The sequence below is a fragment of the Leucoraja erinacea genome, unplaced genomic scaffold (assembly GCF_028641065.1).
Source record: "Leucoraja erinacea ecotype New England unplaced genomic scaffold, Leri_hhj_1 Leri_415S, whole genome shotgun sequence".
Lineage (NCBI taxonomy): Eukaryota > Metazoa > Chordata > Chondrichthyes > Rajiformes > Rajidae > Leucoraja > Leucoraja erinaceus.
The window spans coordinates 99095-120991 of record NW_026576316.1 but is presented as its reverse complement, the minus strand read 5'-3'; the positions used below and the strand labels follow the sequence as shown (position 1 = coordinate 120991).

The following is a 21897-nucleotide window of genomic DNA, read 5'->3' as shown; positions in this document are numbered from 1 at the left end:
GTTAGAGCCCGGGTTAGTCTGGTACGGTGAGGATTGTGCCCGGTGTGGGAGGGGGAGAGAAGCCGGTGTCCGGGGGAGACTGGCTGTCCGCAGCCCGCTGTAGCTCAGCTGGGTCTGGGGCGGAGGGACGAGCCCGGCATCAGCTAATCCCCACCGGGACGTCCCACACAGGGAGGGGCGGAGAGGGGAGGGAGGGGGCGGAGATAGTGGGGGAGGGGGTGGGGGGAGACTGGGCCGGTGCGTCAGGTGGGGAGACTGTGGGGGAGGGTGGGGAGATGTGGGAGGGGGTGGGGAGAGGTGGGAGGGGGTCGGGGAGACTGTGGGCGGGGGGTGGGGGAGACTGTGTGAGGGGTCAGGTGGGCGGAGTGTGGGATGGGGGGGGGGGAAAGTGGGGAGGGGGTGGGGGAGATGAGGGGAGGGGGTGGGGGAGAGTGGGGGGGGTGGGAGACTGTGTGGGAGGGGTTGGGGGAGGACTGTGCCGGAGGGGGTGGGAGGAGATGTGGGATGGGGTGGGCAGGACTGTGGAGGGGTAGGGGAGGTGGGAGGGGGTGGGGGAGACTGGGGAGGGGTGGTGGAGACTGTGGGCGGGGGGGTGGGGGAGGGGGGGAGGGGTGGGGTGAGAATGTGGGAGGGGGGTGGGGGAGAGCGACTGTGGGAGGGGGGGGGCGATGTGAGAGGGGGGGGCGAGGACGGTGTGAGGAGGGTCAGGGTGGCCGGGGGACGTGAGGAGGGTGAGAGAACTGTGGACAGATGGGTCAGGGTGGGTTGGTATCAGCGAGAGGCTGAATGTCAGGAAGGCAAGCATGGATCACGAGCTGCGCAGTAATGGCTCGTCCTAAGCCCACCTTCCCGTCACCGCGGCTGCAGCCGGCGTCCCTCCCTCCACCTCCCCCTCCATCCACCTCCCCGCCCCCGCTTCCAGCTGACATGGCATCGTCACATGGCCAAAACTATGCACAATCCTCCAGTTGAGGCCTCATCAACGTCTGTCCAAGCTGTAACATAAACCTCCCATGATCTGTCTGTCCTCAGTACCCTGAGCAGTGAAGGCCAGCGTGCCAAAAGCCTTCTTGACCACCCTGACTACTTGTGACATAGGAACTATGTACCTGTACTAAAGATAGACACGGGCAGCATCTCTGGAGAGAAGGAATGGGTGACGTTTCGGGTCGAGGTCCTTCTTCAGACTCTGTAGTCCTAGGTCCCTCTGCTCTGTAACATGCCACTGGACCCTGCCATTCACCGCGGTGGTCCTGCCCCGGTTTGACTTACCAAAGTACAACACCTTGCACTTATCTGAATTAAACTCCATTTGCCATTCCTCACCCCCTTATGCCCTGGGAGGGGAGGGGAGGGGAGCAAGAAAAATGTATCCAAGTCCTATCCCACCCCGGTCATTCCTTCTTCTCCCCGCTCCCGTCCGGCAGAAGGTACATAAGCTTGAAGGCGCCAGACTCTGGAGCAGCTTCCTCCCCTCTGTTATCAGGCTTCTGAACGGCCCTTCCATTAGCTAGGGTGCTGTCCCATTCACCTCTACCCCATTGCGGACATTGGACTATGTCTCTGGAACTGATGCGCTACAATGCTGAGAGCTATATTCTGCATTCTGTATCATCCCCTTTGCTCTATCTATTGTACTTGAGTTTGTCTTGATTGTATCTAATGTGTGGTATCATCTGGTCTGTGCAGGAAGGAACTGCAGATGCTGGTTTAAACCGTAGACACAAAAAGGTGGGGTAGCTCAGCGGGACAGGCGGCATCTCTGGGTGACGTTTCGGGTCGCGACCTGAATCGGATTTGGTCTCCAAATCTGAGGAAAGACATTATTGCCATAGAGGGAGGTTCTACTGCAGATTCCTTGATACAGGGTCTTGGTGAGACCACACCTGGAGCAGATTGCGTGGGGGGTTTTGGTCCTACCAAATCTGAGGAAGGACAGATATTGCCATAGAGGGAGTACAGAAAGAAGGTTCACCAGACTGATTCCTGGGATGTCAGGACTGTTCTTAGGATCTAACACTCTCTCTTGAAAACAAAGACTGGATAGACTGGTTTATACTCTCTAGAATTTAGGAGATTGAGAGGGGATCTTATAGAAACTTACCAAATTCTTAAGGGGTTGGACAGGCTAGATGCAGGAAGATTGTTCCCGATGTTGGGGAAGTCCAGGACAAGGGGTCACAGCTTAAGGATAAGGGGGAAATCCTTTAGGACCGAGATGAGAAGAACTTTTTTCACACAGAGAGTGGTGAATCTCTGGAACTCTCTGCCACAGAGGGTAGTTGAGGCCACACAGTTCATTGGCTATATTTAAGAGGGAGTTAGATGTGGCCCTTGTGGCTAAGGGGATCAGGGGGTATGAATGGCGGTGCGGTGCTGGCTCGAAGGGCCGAATGGCCTCTACTCCTGCACCTGTTTTCTATGTTTCTACTGTACACTGCACAATGACTATAAAGTTGAATCTGAATCTGATCTGGCACACTGAGGTCAGTTTCCACTTTTACAGAGGACCAATAAATTGCACGTCCTTGGAGTGTGGGGAGGAAACCGGAGCACCTGTAGAAAATCCACGGGGGGAACGATACAAACTCCGTACAGCCAGCACCTGTAGTCAGGATCGAACCCGGGTAGAGAGAGTACAGAGGAGATTTACTAGAATGTTGCCTGGGTTTCAGCAACTAAGTTACAGAGAAAGGTTGAACAAGTTAGGGCTTTATTCTTTGGAGCGCAGAAGGTTAAGGGGGGACTTGATAGAGGTTTTTTAAATGATGAGAGGGATAGACAGAGTTGACGTGGAAAGGCTTTTCCACTGAGAGTAGGGAAGATTCAAACAAGGGGACATGACTTGAGAATTAAGGGACTGAAGTTTAGGGGTAACATGAGGGGGAACTTCTTTACTCAGAGAGTGGTAGCTGTGTGGAATGAGCTTCCAGTGAAGGTGGTGGAGGCAGCTTCGTTTTTATCATTTAAAAATAAATTGGATAGTTATATGGACGGGAAGGGAATGGAGGGTTATGGTCTGAGCGCAGGTATATGGGACTAGGGGGGATTATGTGTTCGGCACGGACTAGAAGGGTCGAGAGGCCTGTTTCCGTGCTGTAATTGTTATATGGTTATATGGTCTCTGGCGCCATGAGGCAGCAGCTCTACCGCTGCGCCACTCAGAATGCATGAAGAGTTTTTGCCCAGTTTTTAAAAAATTCGACGTGTTTTATTTATTCTGAATAAAGTGTATATTTATTTTGGTGGACAAGTGGGAGGGCTGGCTTTGTGTTGTAGTACCCACCTTGCCAGCAGGGGTCAGTGCCGCCCCACCGAGTCTCTCGACCAGGAAAACGTCCCGATCCAGGATGGGACCCGCCTTTGCTTAAGCCCTTGGCGGTCTATTCATGGGATCAACGAGTCTGGGTTTTCCAGCCGGGGAGGAAGAGCAGTTGCAGCGTGGGAAACACTACCCCAATCAGCGCCCAGCAGGAACCCCACAAACAGCAGTTAGAGAACGACGGAGGAATTCCGATCTGGGGGGAAAAAAAATCCCTGGGATACGTAGGATAAAAAAGGACTGGATGCAGCTAGATGCAGGAAAATGTTCCCAATGTTGGACAATGCATTTCGTTGTCTCTGTACTGTACACTGACAATGACAATTAAAATTGAATCTGAATCTGATCTGAATGAGTCCAGAACCAGGGGCACACAGTCTTAGAATAAAGGGGAGGTCATTTGAGACTGAGGGTGAAAAAAGTTTTCACCCAGAGGGTTGTGTGAATTTGTGGAATTCCCTGCCACAGAGGGCACAGTGGAGGCCAAGTCACTGGATGGATTTAAGAGAGAGTTAGATAGAGCTCTAGGGGCTAGTGGAGTCAAGGGATGTGGGGAGAAGGCAGGCACGGGTTATTGATTGGGGACGATCAGCCATGATCACAATGAATGGCGAATGGTGCTGGCTCGAAGGGCCGAATGGCCTCCTGTTTTCTATCCCGCTCCGAACGTCCGTGCTTCAGAAGGGCACCGCCATTTAGTGGAGAGATCCAGCATGGAAACAGGTCCTGCAGCCCACCGTGTCCACACCGACCAACGATGACCACTGTTGCCCCACTTTCAGATTCAGATTCAATTTTAATTGTCATTGTCAGTGTACAGTACAGAGACAACGAAATGCATTTAGCATCTCCCTTGAGAGCGACATAGCAAACGATTTGAATAAAAAAAAAATAATAAGTGTCCGGGGGGGGGGGGTGTGATTGGCAGTCACCGAGGTACGTTGTTTAGTAGAGTGACAGCCGCCGGAAAGAAGCTGTTCCTCGACCTGCTGGTTCGGCAACGGAGAGACCTGTAGCGCCTCCCGGATGGTAGGAGGGTAAACAGTCCATGGTTGGGGTGAGAGCACACCCATCTCTCTTCCCCATCCGCTCCCTGCACACTCAGGCCAATTAACCTACAAACCCGCGCGTCTTTGGGATGTTGGGGGGGAAACCGGAGCACCAGGAGATAGACCCACGTGGTCACAGGGAAGAACATGTCAACTCCACACATGGACAGCACCCGAGGTCAGGATCGTGCGTGGGTCTCTGGCAACTGAGGCAGCAGATCTACCCGCTATGCCACTGTCTGCTTTCACCTTACATTGGACCTCCCTAAAAAGCAACTCTACACCTGTGGGGTTTAAAGTCCACCTGCCCACATTCCCAACTCATTCATCCAAATCGTACAACACATAGAAATTAGGTGCAGGAGTAGAGGCCATTCGGCCCTTCGAGCCTGCACCGCCATTCGCCATTCAATATGATCATCCAACTCAGTATCCCGTACCTGCCTTCTCTCCATACCCCCTGATCCCCTTAGCCCCATCTAACTCCCTCTTAAATATAGCCAATGAACTGTGGCCTCGACTACCCTCTGTGGCAGAGAGTTCCAGAGATTCACCACTCTCTGTGTGAAAAAAGCTCTTCTCATCTCGGTTTTAAAGGATTTCCCCCTCATCCTTAAGTTGTGACCCCTTGTCCTGGACTTCCCTAACATCGGGAGCAATCTTCCTGCATCTAGCCTGTACAACCCCTTAAGAATTTTGTAAGTTTCTATAAGATCCCCTCTCAATCTCCTAAATTCTAGAGGGTATAAACCGAGTCTATCCAGTCTTTCTTCATAAGACAGTCCTGACATCCCAGGAATCAGTCTGGTGAACCTTCTCTGTACTCCCTCTATGGCGATAATGTCCTTCCTCAGATTTGGAGACCAAAACTGTACGCAATACTCCAGGTGTGGTCTCACCAAGACCCTGTACAACTGCAGTAGAACCTCCCTGCTCCTATACTCAAATCCTTTTGCAATGAAAGCTAACATACCATTCGCTTTCTTTACTGCCTGCTGCACCTGCATGCCTACCTTCAATGATCTATCCCCCCCCATATCCACGTGCCTATGTAAACGCCTCTTAAACAGCTGCCTCCACCACCACCACCCCTGGCAGCGCATTCCAGGCACCCACCACCCCCACACATCTCATTTAAAGGGCACAGCGGTAGAGTTGCTGCCTTGCAGCGCCGGAGACCCGGGTTCGATCCCGACCACAGGTGCTTGCTGTCCGTACGGAGTTTGCACGTTGTCACCGTGACCTGCGTGGGTTTTCTCCGAGATCTCCGGTTTCCTCCCACTCTCCAAAGACGTGCAGGTTTGTAGGTCGGTCAACTCTGACTCCCTCTACAAAAAAAGGCCAGAGCAGGCTCTTTTTCCCCAGAAGGCTCAAATCCTTCAATGTAAGTGTAATGACATGCTGCACCTGTTTTACAACACTGTGGTTGCAAGTGTTATTTTCTACGCTGTTGTCTGCTGGGGCCACAGGACTAGTGCAAAAAACAACAAGAAGCTGGTCAAACTGGTTTTTTAAACGAGTTAGCTCAGTGCTGGAGGGGAGAGTAGACTCTGGGATGGATGTGTTTGAGAGGTGTATGAGGCACAAGGTGCAGGTCATCCTGAAAAACCCCGGGCATCCCCTCCATGTAATTCTGAAGAGTCAAAAGAGCAGTCGGAACAACATCCGGCTCCTCTCCCTGCCCTGTAGAACGGAGCGGTTCAGGAGATCCTTCACCCCTGCAGCCATTAGATTTCATAATTCGGACCGCTAGGCTGTAGGGGGATGCATTCTTGCAATTTTTAATTTTTAATTGTTAATTATTGGTCTTTTTAAGTATTTATTGCTCTCAGGTCAAGTCAAGTCAAGTCAAGTTTATTTGTCACATACACATACGAGATGTGCAGTGAAATGAAAGTGGCAATGCTCGCGGACTTTTGTGCAAAAGACAAACAACAAAACAACCAAACAAATTATAAACACAATCATAACACACATATTCTTTTACATAATAAATAATGGAAGGAAAAACGTTCAGTGTAGTGTCCACAGTGTATTCTATGTATTTTTTGTCTGCGTTAGTTTTGAATCTGTGGGTTTGTTGGTTGGGGGCTTCTGGACATCTGAATTTCCCTGAGGGGATCAATAAAGTATTTATTATTATTATTAATTGGCTTGGTGTAAATTTTAAAACAAATTGTCCCTAGTGTGTGTGGGATAGTGTTAATGTGCTGTTACATTAAGAAACAGGCCACCCGAAGCTGTATCTCTAAACTAAAATTAAACTTTATCCCTCTCAACTTAAAGCTAGACTTTGCCACCCTGGGGGGGAGAAATGGTTCTGACTGTCCACTGTTGAGGGCTGTTCTGTCCCGTTTACCCCTGGCAACTTTAATAGCACATAACAATGCTATTTCACTTAATTATGAACAACTAATGATGAACAGACACCATGTCAGTCCATGAGAAAAAATATGCACAAAATCTAGAATCAACAAATTTACCCCCTGGGGGTAAATATAACCCAGGTTGGGAACCCTTGGTCTACCCTATCTACGCCTCTCATTATATATATAAAGTTGCAAGACAGGAACACTGAACTTTTCACTGCTGCAACAGGCAGGGGAGGTGCAATTGTGGGAGGCAGGGCAGTGCTGGAAACTTACATTTGGCAACGGCTTCAATTCCATTGGAGGAGACGGGTGCATGGTGGAATATTGGGTTGGGGGAATCACACCATTGGGGGAGCAGACCCAACGGGTCTGCACTTGGTCTAGTATATATATATATCTACGCATATACATTCCTACACACATATATACATGTACGCACGCATATATATATATTTATCCAGCTGTATTGTGTGTATATATATATATATATGTGTGTGGGTGTGTGTATATATATATATATGTGTGTGTGTATATATATATATATGTGTGTGTGTGTGTAGATATATATCTACACACATACATTCCTACACACACATATATACATGTACGTACGCATTTATATATATTTATCCAGCTGTACTTTGTGTGTGTATATATATATATATATGTGTGTGTGTATATATATAGAAACATAGAAATTAGGTGCAGGAGTAGGCCATTCGGCCCTTCGAGCCTGCACCGCCATTCAATATGATCATGGCTGATCATCCAACTCAGTATCCCGTACCTGCCTTCTCTCCATACCCCCTGATCCCCTTAGCCACAAGGGCCACATCTAACTCCCTCTTAAATATAGCCAATGAACTGTGGCCTCAACTATCCTCTGTGGCAGAGAGTTCCAGAGATTCACCACTCTCTGTGTGAAAAAAAGTTCTTCTCATCTCGGTTTTAAAGGATTTCCCCCTTATCCTTAAGCTGTGACCCCTTGTCCTGGACTTCCCTAACATCGGGAACAATCTTCCTGCATCTAGCCTGTCCAACCCCTTAAGAATTTTGTAAGTTTCTATAAGATCCCCTCTCAATCTCCTAAATTCTAGAGTATAAACCAAGTCTATCCAGTCTTTCTTCATAAGACAGTCCTGTATATATATCTACACACACATATATACATGTACGCACGCATATATATATATATTTATCCTGCTGTACTTTATGTATATATATATATGTGTGTGTGTATATATATATCTACACACATACATTCCTACACACACATATATACATGTACGTATGCATTTATATATATTTATCCAGCTGTGTTTTGTGTGTATATATATATATGTGTGTGTGTGCATGTAATATATATATTGAATAAGAGTCTCGACCCGAAATGTCCACAGATGCTGCCTGACCCACTGAATGTCTCCAGAACTTGTGCATGTACGCATATATATATATGTGTGTGTGTGTGCATATATATATATCTACACATATACATGTGCAGTTTCTGTAGTTCCTTATTTATCCACCTGTACTTTATGTGTGTATAATATATATATATATTGTGCACACATCTATATAGAGTACAGGTGGATACATTAGGGAGTACAGATGGTGTTCTGGGCTCACTCAGTGGGTCAGGCAGCATCTGTGGACATTTCTGGTCAAGATCCCAGACTGGAGAGGCTTTCGAGCTGAAACGGTCACGCCTTCAATTAGACGCTGCTGCGGGTCGTTGCAGCAGGCGGGAGTTATTACACGGGGATAGTCGGGACCCGTGGGGCGGAGCGGCCGGCCACCCACCCAATCAGCCTGGGGGTGAAGGCGGGGCGCTCCCTCACTCCTCCTCCAGTCGCTCCGGCGCTGCCTGGGCCCCGCACTCAGGGCAGTGGCATCTTACTGTGCCTTGTCCCCTCCACTCCCCCTACCCTGGGACTTGTCCCCCTAGGCCGAGGACCCTCTCCCCCCGGCGCCGGGACCCCCCCACCCCCTCTCTCCATCTCCCCAGCTCCAGCATGGACGGAGCCTCGGCGCAAAGTCTGGGTGAGTCACTTCAGAAAAGTTGCCGAAAAGTTTGGCAACAACTTTTAAAGTTTGGGGTAAGAGTTGTTTCTTGGGGAGGGGGTGGGGCCGGACCGGGACAGTCTCGATGGGACCCCCCCCCCTCAACCTCTCCAACCCCCCACCCCCCTCCCGCAGCTTCAACCAGCCACCCCCCCCCTCCCTCTCCCGCCCCAGGCGACAATAAGGAAGTGAAGTCTGCTGGAGATTGTAACAATCTTCCCCTTGCCTCCTCGTTACGGGATTGCCCCCTTGTCCACCCACCCTCACCTTTCTCCTTCCTCCCCACCCCACCCTCACCTTTCCTTCCTCCCCCCCTACCCTCACCTTCTCCTTCCTCCCCACCCCACCCCTCACCTTTCTCCTTCCCCCCCACCCCCCTCACCCACCCTCACCTTTCTCCTCCCCCCCCCCCCCCCCCCCCCCCACTGTGGAGTCACTGAAGATTCCCAAAGTCGGGAATGTCCGGACAGTCTGGACAGAGTGGATGTGGAAAGGATGTTTCCACTAGTGGGAGAGTCTGGGACCAGAGGGCACACACAGCCTCAGAATAAAAGGAGGTACTTTTGGGAAGGAGATGAGGAGGAATTTCTTTAGTCAAGAGAGAATCTGTGGAATTCATTGCCACAGACGGTAAATTGCCACACACACACACACACACAGATTTATTGATACTCAATTAGTCAAAGATTAGTAGAGCTGCAGCCTCACAGCACCAGAGACCTGGGTTCGATCCTGACCACGGGTGCTGTCTGTACGGAGTATATACGTTCTCCCCGTGGGTTTTCTCCGGGTGCTCTGGTTTCCTCCAACATACAAACGGGGGATCGATGGTCGGTGTAGACTCGGTGGGCCGAAGGGCCTGTTACCATGGTCTGAAGAAGGGTCCCGACCCTGCTTTATATCAAAACTAGACAATAGGTGCAGGAGTAGGCCATTCGGACCTTCGAGCCTGCCCCGCCATTCAATGTGATCGTGGCCACAATATTTTTTTTTTTCACGCACGCAGAGAGTAGTGAATCTCTGGAACTCTCTGCCACAGAGGGTAGTTGAGGCCAGTTCATTGGCTATATTTAAGAGGGAGTTTGATGTGGCCCTTGTGGCTAAGGGGATCAGGGGTATGGAGAGAAGGCAGGTACGGGATACTGAGTTGGATAATCAGCCATGATCATATTGAATGGCGGTGCAGGCTCGAAGGGCCGAATGGCCTCTACTCCTGCACCTAATTTCTATGTTTCTATGTTTCTATCAGTACCACGTTCCTGCATTCTCCACTTATCCCCTGACTCCACTATCTTTAAGAGCTCTATCTAACTCTCTCTTGAAAGCATCCAGAGAATTGGCCTCCACCGCCCTCTGAGGAAGAGAATTCCACAGACTCACAACCCTCTGGGTGAAAACCTGTGGTGAGAAAAACCTTTTTCGGTTCCGGATGTCAACTGGTCTACCTATTAAAAAAAAAACACAAATATCCTTCCTCTTAGGGGGTGGGGGAGGATTTAATAGGAACCTGGGTTTGGACTTTAGACTTTAGAGATTCAACACAGAAACAGAGCTTTGGCCCACCGAGTCCGCGCCGACCAACAATCACACTATCGTGGACACAAGGGACACTTTCCAATTTTTACCGAAGCCTATTAACCTACAAAATTGCACGTCTCTTTGGAGTGGGGGAGGAAACCGGAGCACCCGGAGGGAGCCCACAGTAGAACTCACAGGGGGAGAGAACGTGCAAATTTCACACAGGCAGCACCCGTAGTCGGGATTGAACCCGGGTCTCTGGCACTTGCTGTGAGGCAGCAACTCTACTGCTGTGCTGGCCCCCAACCAAGGCACAGGAGGTGGTGGGTGTATGGAACAAGCTGCAAGATAGAAACATAGAAATTAGGTGCAGGAGTAGGCCATTCGGCCCTTCGAGCCTGCACCGTCATTCAATATGATCATGGCTGATCATCCAACTCAGTATCCCGTACCTGCCTTCTCTCCATACTCCCTGATCCCCTTTAGCCACAAGGGCCACATCTAACTCCCTCTTAAATATAGCCAATGAACTGGCCTCAACTACCCTTGATGTAGTAGTCGAGGCAGGTACTATAACCGCATTTAAAAGACACCTGGACAGATACATGCGTAGGAAAGGAGGAAGCTGAGGGAGGGGGGAGGGGGGAATGAGGAACGAGTGTCATGCGGAGGGAGGGATGAGGAGGAAGAGGCGGTGAGGAGGGAGGGAGTGTCTTGCAGAGGGAGGGAACGTTGTGCGGATGGAGGGATGGGATGAGGGGTGGATGAGGAGGGAGCACTGTTGATGGTTCCCCCTCTCCTCCCTCCCCCCCACCACCACAGATGACGGGGTGTGTGTGGCTGGTGAGGGTGACGAGCAGGATGCACGGCTGGCTGCACTGGAGCTCCGGGCTCAGCGGCAGGACGATGAGATTGCCCTGCTGAAGGCCGGGCTGGCCGGAACCCTGCGACGCATCGAGATCTACGACCAGCACTTCGCCCGGCTGCTGCCCACCCTCGCCGGTGAGAGACCACCCCCCCCCCCACCGCGAGAGGGGGCAGAGTGGGGAGACAGCAATGGAGGGGTGAGGGGTCACTGCGAGGGTAAAGTGGGGGTTCAGTTGGGGAAGAGAGGTTTCACGAGGGAGAGAGGGGGGTTCAGTGGGAGAGTTGGGGTTCAGAGGGAGAGTGGGGGTTCAGTGGGAGAGTTGGGGTTCAGTGGAGGAGAGAGAGAGGGGGTTCAGTGGGGGAGAGAGGGGGGTTCAGTGGGAGGGTTGGGGTTCTATGGAGAGAGGGGGGGTTCAGTGGGAGAGTTGGGGTTCACAGGAGAGGGGGTTCAGAGGGGGAGAGGGGGGTTCAGTGGGAGAGTGGGGGTTCAGTGGGAGAGTGGGGGTTCAGTGGGAGAGGGGGGGTTCAGTGGGAGAGTGGGGGTTCAGTGGGAGAGAGGGGGTTCAGTGGGAGAGAGGGGGGTTCAGTGGGAGAGTTGGGGTTCTATGGAGAGAGAGGGGGTTCAGTGGGAGAGAGGGGGTTCAGTGGGGAGAGGGGTCAGTGGGAGAGGGGGGGTTCAGTGGGAGAGAGGGGGTTCAGTGGGAGAGTTGGGGTTCTATGGAGAGAGGGGGTTCAGTGGGAGAGAGGGGGTTCAGTGGGAGAGTGGGGGTTCACTGGAGAGGGGGGTTCAGAGGGAGAGTTGGGGTTCTATGGAGAGAGAAGGGGTTCAGTGGGGGAGAGAGGGGGTTCTATGGAGAGAGGGGGTTCAGTGGGAGAGTTGGGGTTCAGTGGGAGAGTTGGGGTTCAGAGGGAGAGGTGGGGGTTCAGTGGGAGAGTTGGGGTTCACTGGAGAGAGGGGGTTCAGTGGGAGAGAGGGGGTTCAGTGGGAGGGGGGGGGTTCACTGGAGAGGGGGTTCAGTGGGAGAGTGGGGGTTCAGTGGGAGAGTGGGGGTTCAGTGGGAGAGTTGGGGTTCTATGGGGAGAGTGGTGGTTCACTGTGGAGAGGATGGGGCATGAGGGGAGAGGTCTCGGGGTACAGTGGTCGTAGGGGGAGGTTTTTTTCTCTTGGTGAAGAACAGCATTTATTGCCCCCTCTGATTTTCTCCCCCTTCCCCCCAGGAAACCCACTGTTGCCCGACCACCTCTGCCCAGCCGACCTGCTGACGGGGAGGGGTCTGCAGACACTTCTCCCTGCGGAGCAGACTCCGGCCAGGCCTGGACACGTCAGGTACCGCATGTGTGTGTATCTGAGTGTGTGTGTATCTGTGTGTGTGTGTGTGTATCTGTGTGTGTGTGTGTATCTGCGTGTGTGTGTGTGTGTATCTGCATGTGTGTGTGTGTGTATCTGTGTGTATATGTGTGTGTGTGTGTATATATATGTGTGTGTGTATATCTGTGTGTGTGTGTGTGTGTGTATCTGTGTGTGTGTGTGTGTGTGTGTGTGTGTGTGTGTGTGTGTATCTGTGTGTGTGTATCTGTGTGTGTGTGTGTGTATCTGTGTGTGTGTGTGTGTGTGTGTGTGTATGTGTGTGTGTGTGTATCTGTGTGTCTGTGTGTGTGTGTGTGTATCTGTGTGTGTGTGTGTATCTGTGTGTGTGTGTGTATCTGTGTGTGTGTGTGTGTGTGTGTGTATCTGTGTGTGTGTATGTGTGTATGTGTGTGTGTGTGTGTATCTGCGTGTGTGTGTGTGTGTATCTGCGTGTGTGTGTATCTGCGTGTGTGTGTGTGTGTGTGTATCTGTGTGTGTGTGTGTGCGCCCCCTTTCCTCCCATTTCTCCCTTCTTCCAGCCTCCGCCACCTTCCCTCTACATAGATTCCTACATAATGGAAGGGGTGGGGGGTGGTGGTGGTGGATGGTGGGCTGGGGATGGGGGGTGATTGGGAAAGGGGGGGGGGGGCGGTGTTGGGTGTTACGGGGATGTTGGGGGGAGCGGATGGGGGACGGGATGTTGGGACTGGAATCCCGGAGTGCGGGAAGGGAAGGGGGGTTCCCAGAGGGGGGGGGGGGGGGGGGGGGGGGATGGGGGAGTGTATGAGGGGTGAGGTGCTGCCACTGGGCGGTGGGGGAGAGGGTTGGGTTGGGGGGGGGGTCCCAGAAGGGAATGGTGGGGGGGGGGGGGGGGGGGGAGGGGGGGGAGGAAGCAGCAGTGTTGCATTTCATGGGATGGAGAGTAGATTGGCGTCGCATGTGGATGGGGGAGTTCCTAGTGGGGAGTGTTGTATTTGGGGAGGGGGGGGGGGGGGAGGAAGCAGTGTGGATGGTTTAGGGTTGGGGGGGGGGGTGGAAAGGGACGTACAGGATGGGCTTGGCTCTCACCGCCTCTCTGCTCTCTCCCAGTGCCTGCAGCTGCTCACGGCCGCTGGTTGGTCCCGGACCCCCCACTCCCTCACCGGGACCCCCGTCCCTGCCCGGACCCACCGCTCCTTCACCGGGACCCCCAGCTCTGCCCGGACCCCCCGATCGATCGCCGGGACCCCAGGACCCAGAGCTCCTGCCCCAGCCTCCAGTCCCACAGCCTGACCCGAACGGGCATCCGGGGGCCGGCAATGGGGGCGTGGAGGACAGGGTTCCGGCCCAGGCGGGCGATGGCGATGGTCCGGAGGCTGAGGTTCCGGTGGCTGAAGCTGTGGGTCCGGAGCCCCGGGCCCTGTCCGGAGCGTCCCCCGGGCCTGGGTCCCCTCTGCCGGGAGAAGCGGGAACGCCGCCCCCCCCGGAGCTGGAGCCGGAGCCGGAGCACGACTTGGACCCTGCACCGCTCGTTGCCGGCGGCAGGAAGAAAGTGCTGTGAGAATCGGGCGTGGAGAGCGGCTGGACAGCAGGAACTCCTCCCGGGACACTCCTCCTTCCCACCCCCCTCCAAGGACCCCCCCCGGAACACTACCACGCCATGTCCTGGGACCCCCCCCCCTCTACATCTCCCTAGAGACCCCCCCATCTCCAGGAGTCTCCCATTGGGGTCTAACGTGCCCCACATCCAGGGGAGCAGGGCCATTCATAGAAACATAGAAATTAGGTGCAGGAGTAGAGGCCATTCGGCCCTTCGAGCCTGCACCATTCGCCATTCAATATGATCATGGCTGATCATCCAACTCAGTATCCCGTACCTGCCTTCTCTCCATACCCCCCCTGATCCCTTTAGCCACAAGGGCCACATCTAACTCCCTCTTAAATATAGCCAATGAACTGTGTGGCCTCGACTACCCTCTGTGGCAGAGAGTTCCAGAGATTCACCACTCTCTGTGTGAAAAAAGTTCTTCTCATCTCGGTTTTAAAGGATTTCCCCCTTATCCTTAAGCTGTGACCCCTTGTCCTGGACTTCCCTAACATCGGGAACAATCTTCCTGCATCTAGCCTGTCCAACCCCTTAAGAATTTTGTAAGTTTCTATAAGATCCCCTCTCAATCTTCTGAATTCTAGAGAGTATAAACCAAGTCTATCCAGTCTTTCTTCATAAGACAGTCCTGACATCCCAGGAATCAGTCTGGTCACCACGCTACCACGCCATGTCCAGGGACCCCCCCCCCCCTCATCTCCCTAGAGACCCCCCATCTCCAGGAGTCTCCCATTGGGGTCTAACGTGCCCCACATCCAGGGGAGCAGGGCCCTTCCTCACGTTAGCAGCCAGGTTGCCCCCTGTGAGAGACGGTTGGGCATGGAGCTGGGTGGCGATGCGGGGCCAGGGTTGTATCCCTGGCTGGAGATGCCGCTCAACTCTCCTCAGAGTCACACGGTGCAGCAACAGGCCCTTCGGCCCAACTTGCCCGCACCGGCCGACATGCCCCATCTACACTAGTCCAACCTGCCTGTGTGTTTGGCCTATATATCCCTCTAAACATGTCCTATCCACGCACCTGTCCAAATGCATTTTAAATGCTGTTATGTAGTCCCAGCCTCAACTACCTCCTCCGGCAGCTCGTTCCATACACCCACCACCCTCTGTGTGAAAAAGTTACCCCTCAGATTCCTATGAAATCTTTCCCCCTTCACCTTGAACCTATGTTCTCTGGTCCTCAATTCCCCTACTCTGGGCAAGACCCGATCTATTCCCCTCGTGATTTTATACACCTCTATAAGATCACCCCTCATCCTCCTGCGCTCCAAGGAATAGAGTCCCAGCCCTTTGCCCCAACCTCTCCCAGTAGCTCGGGCCCTCGAGACCCTCGAGACCTGACAACATCCTCGTAAATCTTCTCTGCGCCCCATTCCAGCTTGACCACATCTTTCCTCCAACCCCGTCCATCCCTTGCTGCCCGGGAGGAACCTGCCTGGACCGGATTCGGTGGTGTTGGTGGTCGGTGGTGCTGGCATGAACTCACATTTTGCTGATGATTTGCCCGACTAACTCTCCCTGTAACCCCGACACGGTGCGGTGGTTGACCCATGCATGCCCGACTCCGGCTAATCAAACCGCCACGTCTAACCCCCCCTCCCTACCCTGCTGGTTTTACAGTGCATGGTGTGGCTCATGATTAACTTCTCCTCACGACTAGCATGCTCCCGGGATTCCTCTCCAGTCCCCCGCCCTGACTCTCACTCTCTCTCTCCCCCCCCCCCACCTCCTCTCTCCACAGGCTCAGGCGCTGCAGCACGTCAGATAAACTCCGGGGGGTGAAGGACCCAGTCCCGGACACCCAGAGGCCCAAACTGACCAAGAAATCCGTGTCCACTCAAAGCCTACTCTCCAAGGGACGGAATGCAGACAGGTCAGCCCCTACTCCCTCCCGCACACACCCCCCCCCCCCCCTCCTTCCCCCCCCCTCCCTCTCTCCCCCCCCCCCCCCCCCTCTCCCCCCCTCCTCCCCCCCCCCCCCCTCCCTCTTTCAGGAACAGCTTCAATGGGCCAAAGGGCCTGTTTCAGTGGACGGGGAAAGTGGGATACCATGCATTACTGGACTCAGGAACAGCTTCTTCCCCTCTGTTATCAGGCTTCTGAACGGCCCTTCCATAAGCTAGGGTACTGTCCGATTCACCTCTACCCCATTGCGGACATTGGACTTTGTCTCTGGAACTGATGCTGAGAACTATATTCTGCACTGAGAACTGTATCTTCCTCTTTGCTGCACCTATTGTTCTTGAGCTTGAACTGATTGCATCGATGTATAGTATTATCTGGTCTCATAAAAGGAATAATCTGTGATCTGTGTGGATAAAACAAAGCTGTACCTCAGTAAACGTGGCTCTTCCTACCTCTACTTCACGCTCTCTCTATTGTATTGTGAAAAACCTCTTTTGTGTGCTATCCAGTCAAATCCATACCATACCTGAGCATTAGGGTAACTCAGCGGGTCAGGCAGCATCTGTGGAGGGAATGGACAGATGATGTTTTAGGTTAGAACCCTAGACTTTGTGTTTTGCTCAGGTTTTCAGCATCTGTAGTTTCTAGCGTCTGAGAGTAGGCCATTCGGCCCTACGAGCCAGCACCGCCATTCAATGTGATCATGGCTGATCATCCACAATCAGTACCCCGTTCCTGTCTTCTCCCTTGACTCCGCTATCTTTAAGAGCTTCATCTAACTCTCTCTTGAAAACATCCAGTGAATTGGCCTCCACTGCCTTCTGAGGCAGAGAATTCCACAGATTCACAACCCTCTGTGTGAAAAGGTTTTTCCTCATCTCCATTCTAAATGGCTTACCCCTTATTCTTAAACTGTGGCCCCTAGTTCTGGACTCCCCCACCATCGGGAACATGTTTCCTGCCTCCAGCGTGTCCAAACCCTTAATAATCTTATGTTTCAATAAGATCTTTAAGTATAAGGGGGAAATCTTTTAGGACCGAGATGAGGAAAACATTTTTCACACAGAGAGTGGTGAATCTCTGGAATTCTCTGCCGCAGAAGGTAGTTGAGGCCAGTTCATTGGCTATATTTAAGAGGGAGTTAGATGTGGCCCTTGTGGCTAAAGGGATCAGGGGGTATGGAGAGAAGGCAGGTACAGGATACTGAGTTGGATGATCAGCCATGATCATATTGAATGGCGGTGCAGGCGCGAAGGGCCGAATGGCCTACTCCTGCATCTATTTTCTATGTTTCTATGCCCTCTCATCCTTCTAATTTCCAGAATATACAAGCCCAGCCGCTCCATTCTCTCAGCATATGACAGTCCCGCCATCCCGGGAATTAACCTGGTGAACCTACACTGCACTCCCTCAATAGCAAGAATGTCCTTCCTCAAATTTAGAGACCAAAGAACTCCTATACTCCTCTCGCTATGAAGACCAACATGCCATTAGCTTTCTTCACTGCCCGCTGTACCTGCATGCTTACTTTCAGTGACTGATGATCATGTCGCCTGTTATCGAGCTAAATTTGGCTTTCATAGCAAGAGGATTTGAGTATAGGAGCAGGGAGGTTCTACTGCAGTTGTACAGGGTCTTGGTGAGACCACACCTGGAGTAATGCGTGCAGTTTTGGTCTCCAAATCTGAGGAAGGACATTATTGCCATAGAGGGAGTGCAGAGAAGGTTCACCAGACTGATTCCTGGGATGTCAGGACTGTCTTATGAAGAAAGACTGGATAGACTTGGTTTATACTCTCTAGAAGTTAGGAGATTGAGAGGGGATCTTATAGAAACTTACAAAATTCTTAAGGTGTTGGACAGGCTAGATGCAGGATGAGGAGATGAGGAGAACTTTTTTCACACAGAGTGTGGTGAATCTCTGGAACTCTCTGCCACAGAGGGTAGTTGAGGCCAGTTCATTGGCTATATTTAAGAGGGAGTTAGATGTGGCCAAGGGGATCAGGGGGTATGGAGAGAAGGCAGGTACGGGATACTGAGTTGATGATCAGCTATGATCATATTAAATGGCGGTGCAGGCTCGAAGGGCCGAATGGCCTACTCCTGCACCTATTTTCTATGTTTCTATGCCCTCTCATCCTTCTAAATTCCAGAATATACAAGCCCAGCTCCATTCTCTCCATATGACAGCCGCATCCGGGAATTCTGAACCTCTGCACTCCCTCAATAGCATGTCCTTCCTATTTGACAAAGAACTCCGCCCTCCGCTATGAAGACCAACATGGTGAAGCTTTCTTCACTGCCCGCTGTACCTGCATGCTTACTTTCAGTGACTGATGATCATGTCGCCTGTTATCGAGCTAAATTTGGCTTTCATAGCAAGAGGATTTGAGTATAGGAGCAGGGAGGTTCTACTGCAGTTGTACAGGGTCTTGGTGAGACCACACCTGGAGTATTGCGTGCAGTTTTGGTCTCCAAATCTGAGGAAGGACATTATTACCATAGAGGGAGTGCAGAGAAGGTTCACCAGACTGATTCCTGGGATGTCAGGCTGTCTTATGAAGAAAGACTGGATAGACTTGGTTTATACTCGCTAGAAGTTAGGAGATTGAGAGGGGATCATTTATAGAAACTTTTCTTAAGGGGTTGGACAGGCTAGATGCAGGACTTGAGGAGATGAGGAGAACTTTTTTCATGTCTCGTGGTGAATCTCAGCTAAATTGCCAGTTCATTGGCTATATTTAAGAGGGTGATGTGGCCAGGGGATTAGTATGGAGAGAAGGCAACGGGAGAAAGATCAGCCATGAAAGAAGGGCCGAAGCCTACTCCGTTCTATGTCTGAATTGATGTGAGTGTAGCAGGAAGTGCAGGCAAAAAGAAAGTGCATAGGCACAATGAGGTAGACTGGCAGATACTGATTTATAAAAAAACAAGACACAAGGTGCTGGATCAGATGGGCAGGTCAGGCAGTAATTCTGGAGGACACGGATACTGTTTCTGGTTAGGTCTGAAGAAAGGTCCCGGCACGAAACATCGCCTGTTCTCCAGATATCTGGTTTACTTTAGAGATACAGAGCTTGATACTGGCCCCTCGGCTCCCCAGGTCCGCGCCAGCGATTACCCCGCACACTAGCACTATCCCACACACACACACACACGAGGGAACCATGTTTACTAAAGCCAATTAACCTACAAACCCTGAAGGCTTTGGAGTGTGGGAGGAAACAGGAGCACCCAGAGAAAACCCACGCTGTCACGGGGAGAAGGTACATATTGTGTGCAGACGAGCAGCCATGGTCAGGGTCCAACCAGGGTCTCTGGCCCAGGGCCACTGTGCCACCCAAGATGCTGCCTGAGGTAGAGTGGCTAATCGGGAATGCATGTCCAGCCCAAGAGAGGTCTGGTGGGATACGCGAGCAGGAATTTCAATAGCAAAAAGGGCATCCCATTCTCCCGAGAGACTTTGGTGCCCGGTTTGGTGAAGAAAGCAGCCTCTATACTGTAAGAAAGGGTCAGTGTTCCCAAAGTGAACACAAACTGTGGACAGCCTCTGTCTGAGAGCGTGAACGCAGTGTAGGATAAACGGTTCTTTCATATTTGACCTTTCAGTAAACAAGTTACTGAATTATTCATAGCTGAGCCCTATGAGGGTTTGCAAGGGGGCGGTGGGAGGATGTTTGACCACAGGGAGTCAGATTGCAGCCGTGTGGTGGCTGTCCCATACGTGTTGGAGAACAGATATCCCAGCTGTCAGTGCAGGGGGGGGGGGGGGGGGGGGGTCAGTGAGGTGGGGGCTGTGAAGGGGGGGGGGGGCAGTGAGGGAGTGGGAGGGTGGATGAGGAGGGAGTGCCAAGCTGTGACGTTCTCTGTGTGGAGTTTGCATGTTCTCCCTGTGACCACGTGCGTTTCCTCCCACATCCCAGTGACATTGGGGTAGGTGGGTTATTTGCCCTCCCCCCCAGTGTGTGGGTGAAGGGGGGGGGAGTCTGTGGGGAGTTGACAGGGTTGTAAGGTTGTTTGTTACTGGTGAAGAAATAGGAGTGTTCTGTCGGCCAGCATAGAAGTGAAGGGAGGAAAGGCCTGGGAGTGGTGAATTGGTCTCACAACTAACCCGTCCCCTCTGCTTCCATCCACAGTCGGAACAAGGAGCTGCCTCAGAGCCCAGGTGAGGATGAACAGGCAACCCACTCACCTCCCTCTCCCCCTCCCTCCACGCTCCCTGCACCTTCCTCCGCCAGCCTGGGTCAATGGGCCGAACGGACTCTTACTCTGCTTGACGTTTCGGTCAGGGCGGTGAGGAGGCAGCATCGAAACATAGAAAACAGGTGCAGGAGTAGGCCATTCGGCCCTTCGAGCCAGCATCGCCATTCAACATCATCACGGCTGATCATCCACAATCAGTATCCCCGTTTCTGCTTTTCCCCATATCCCTCGATTCCATTACCCCACAGAGCTAAATCTAACTCTCTCTTGAAAACATCCAGGCCTCCACTGCCTTCTGTGGCAGAGAATTCCACAGATTCACAACTCTCTGGCTGTAAACGTTTTTCATCATCTCAGTCCTAAATGGCCGACCCCTTATTCTTAAACTGTGTTACATAGAAATTAGGTGCAGGAGTAGAGGCCCCCCACCATCGGGAACGCCATTTAATATGATCTGGCGTGTCCAACCAACTCAATATCCCGTATGCCTTCTTCCATAAGATCTGATTAAGCCACAAGGGCCACAAATCTCCCTTTAAAGGACCGAGATGAGGAAAACATTTTTACCCTCTGTGGCAGAGATTCTGGAATTCACCACTCTCTGTGTGGAAAAGGCCAGTTCATTCATCTCGGTTTTAAAGGATTTCCCCCTTATCCTTAAGCTGTGACCCCTTGTCCTGGACTTAGCCAACACTCCCGAACATCTTCCTGCATCTAGCCTGTCCAACCCCTTAAGAATTTTGTAAGTTTCTATAAGATCCCCTCTCAATCTCCTAAATTCTAGAGAGTATAAACCAAGTGATCAGTCTTGAATGGCGGTGACAGGCTCTGAAGGGAATCCGAATGGCCTACGTCTCTGCACTCCCTCTATGGCAATAATGTCCTTCCTCAGATTTGGAGACCAAAATGCACGCAATACTCCAGAATATACAAGACCCCTGTACACGCTCCAGTTCTCTGCTCATATGACAAATCCGCCATGCCGGGAAGCCAACATACCATTCGCTTTCTTTACTGCCTGCTGACCTGCATGCCTTCTTCAATGACTGGTTTGTTACCCCTGACACTGGAGGTCCCATAAATGGGGAAACATATTTCCTGCATCTAGCCTGTCCAATCACTTAAGAATTTTATATGTTTCGATAAGATCCTCTCATCCTTCCAAAATCCTCTCATCCTTCTAAATTCCAGTGAATTTAGTGCCGTGCTGTGGGAGGGGCGGCGAGGAGGGAGCAAGCATGTGGTGGTGGTTGGGGGCGGAGAGGAGGGAGCAAGGGTGTGTGTGTGGGGGGGGTGTTCAGAGCCGCATATGGGTGTTGGGGAGTATTTGAAACATGCTCTGCTCTTTGAGTTTTTGACCATGCAGTGACGTGTGTTTGCTTTGCAGTGGCCTCGACCTCCCGGCGTGGGTTCTATAACCAAGGTGAGGTCTGGCCCTGTGCCGAGAACATTCTCTCAGCAATGGGCTCAACTGACAGGGGCAGATCCTCTCAGACATCACATGGTGCAGGGGACGGGGGGGGGGGGGTCACAGGGACGTAGAGGGTTACAGAGACGGGGTGGGGTGTAGTGACCAGAGGAGGTGTAAGGGGATTACAGAGACAGGGGGGGGTAGGGGGTAACAGAGACGGGGGAGGGGTGAAGAGGCGGGGGGGTGGACTATAGAG

General features: G+C 52.2%; 1 protein-coding gene across 1 annotated transcript in view; it reads left to right on the top strand.

Annotated features, from left to right (window-relative positions):
- Positions 1 to 8587: 8587 nt before the first annotated feature.
- Positions 8588 to 21897, top strand: part of LOC129693753 (echinoderm microtubule-associated protein-like 3) — a 34703-nt gene continuing 21393 nt past the window's right edge. The window contains 7 exon segments of the mRNA XM_055630524.1: positions 8588 to 8786; positions 11148 to 11327; positions 12411 to 12519; positions 13630 to 14076; positions 15864 to 15995; positions 20164 to 20192; positions 21618 to 21653. Coding sequence (XP_055486499.1) covers positions 8759 to 8786; positions 11148 to 11327; positions 12411 to 12519; positions 13630 to 14076; positions 15864 to 15995; positions 20164 to 20192; positions 21618 to 21653 — 961 coding nt within the window. The 5' untranslated portion in view covers positions 8588 to 8758.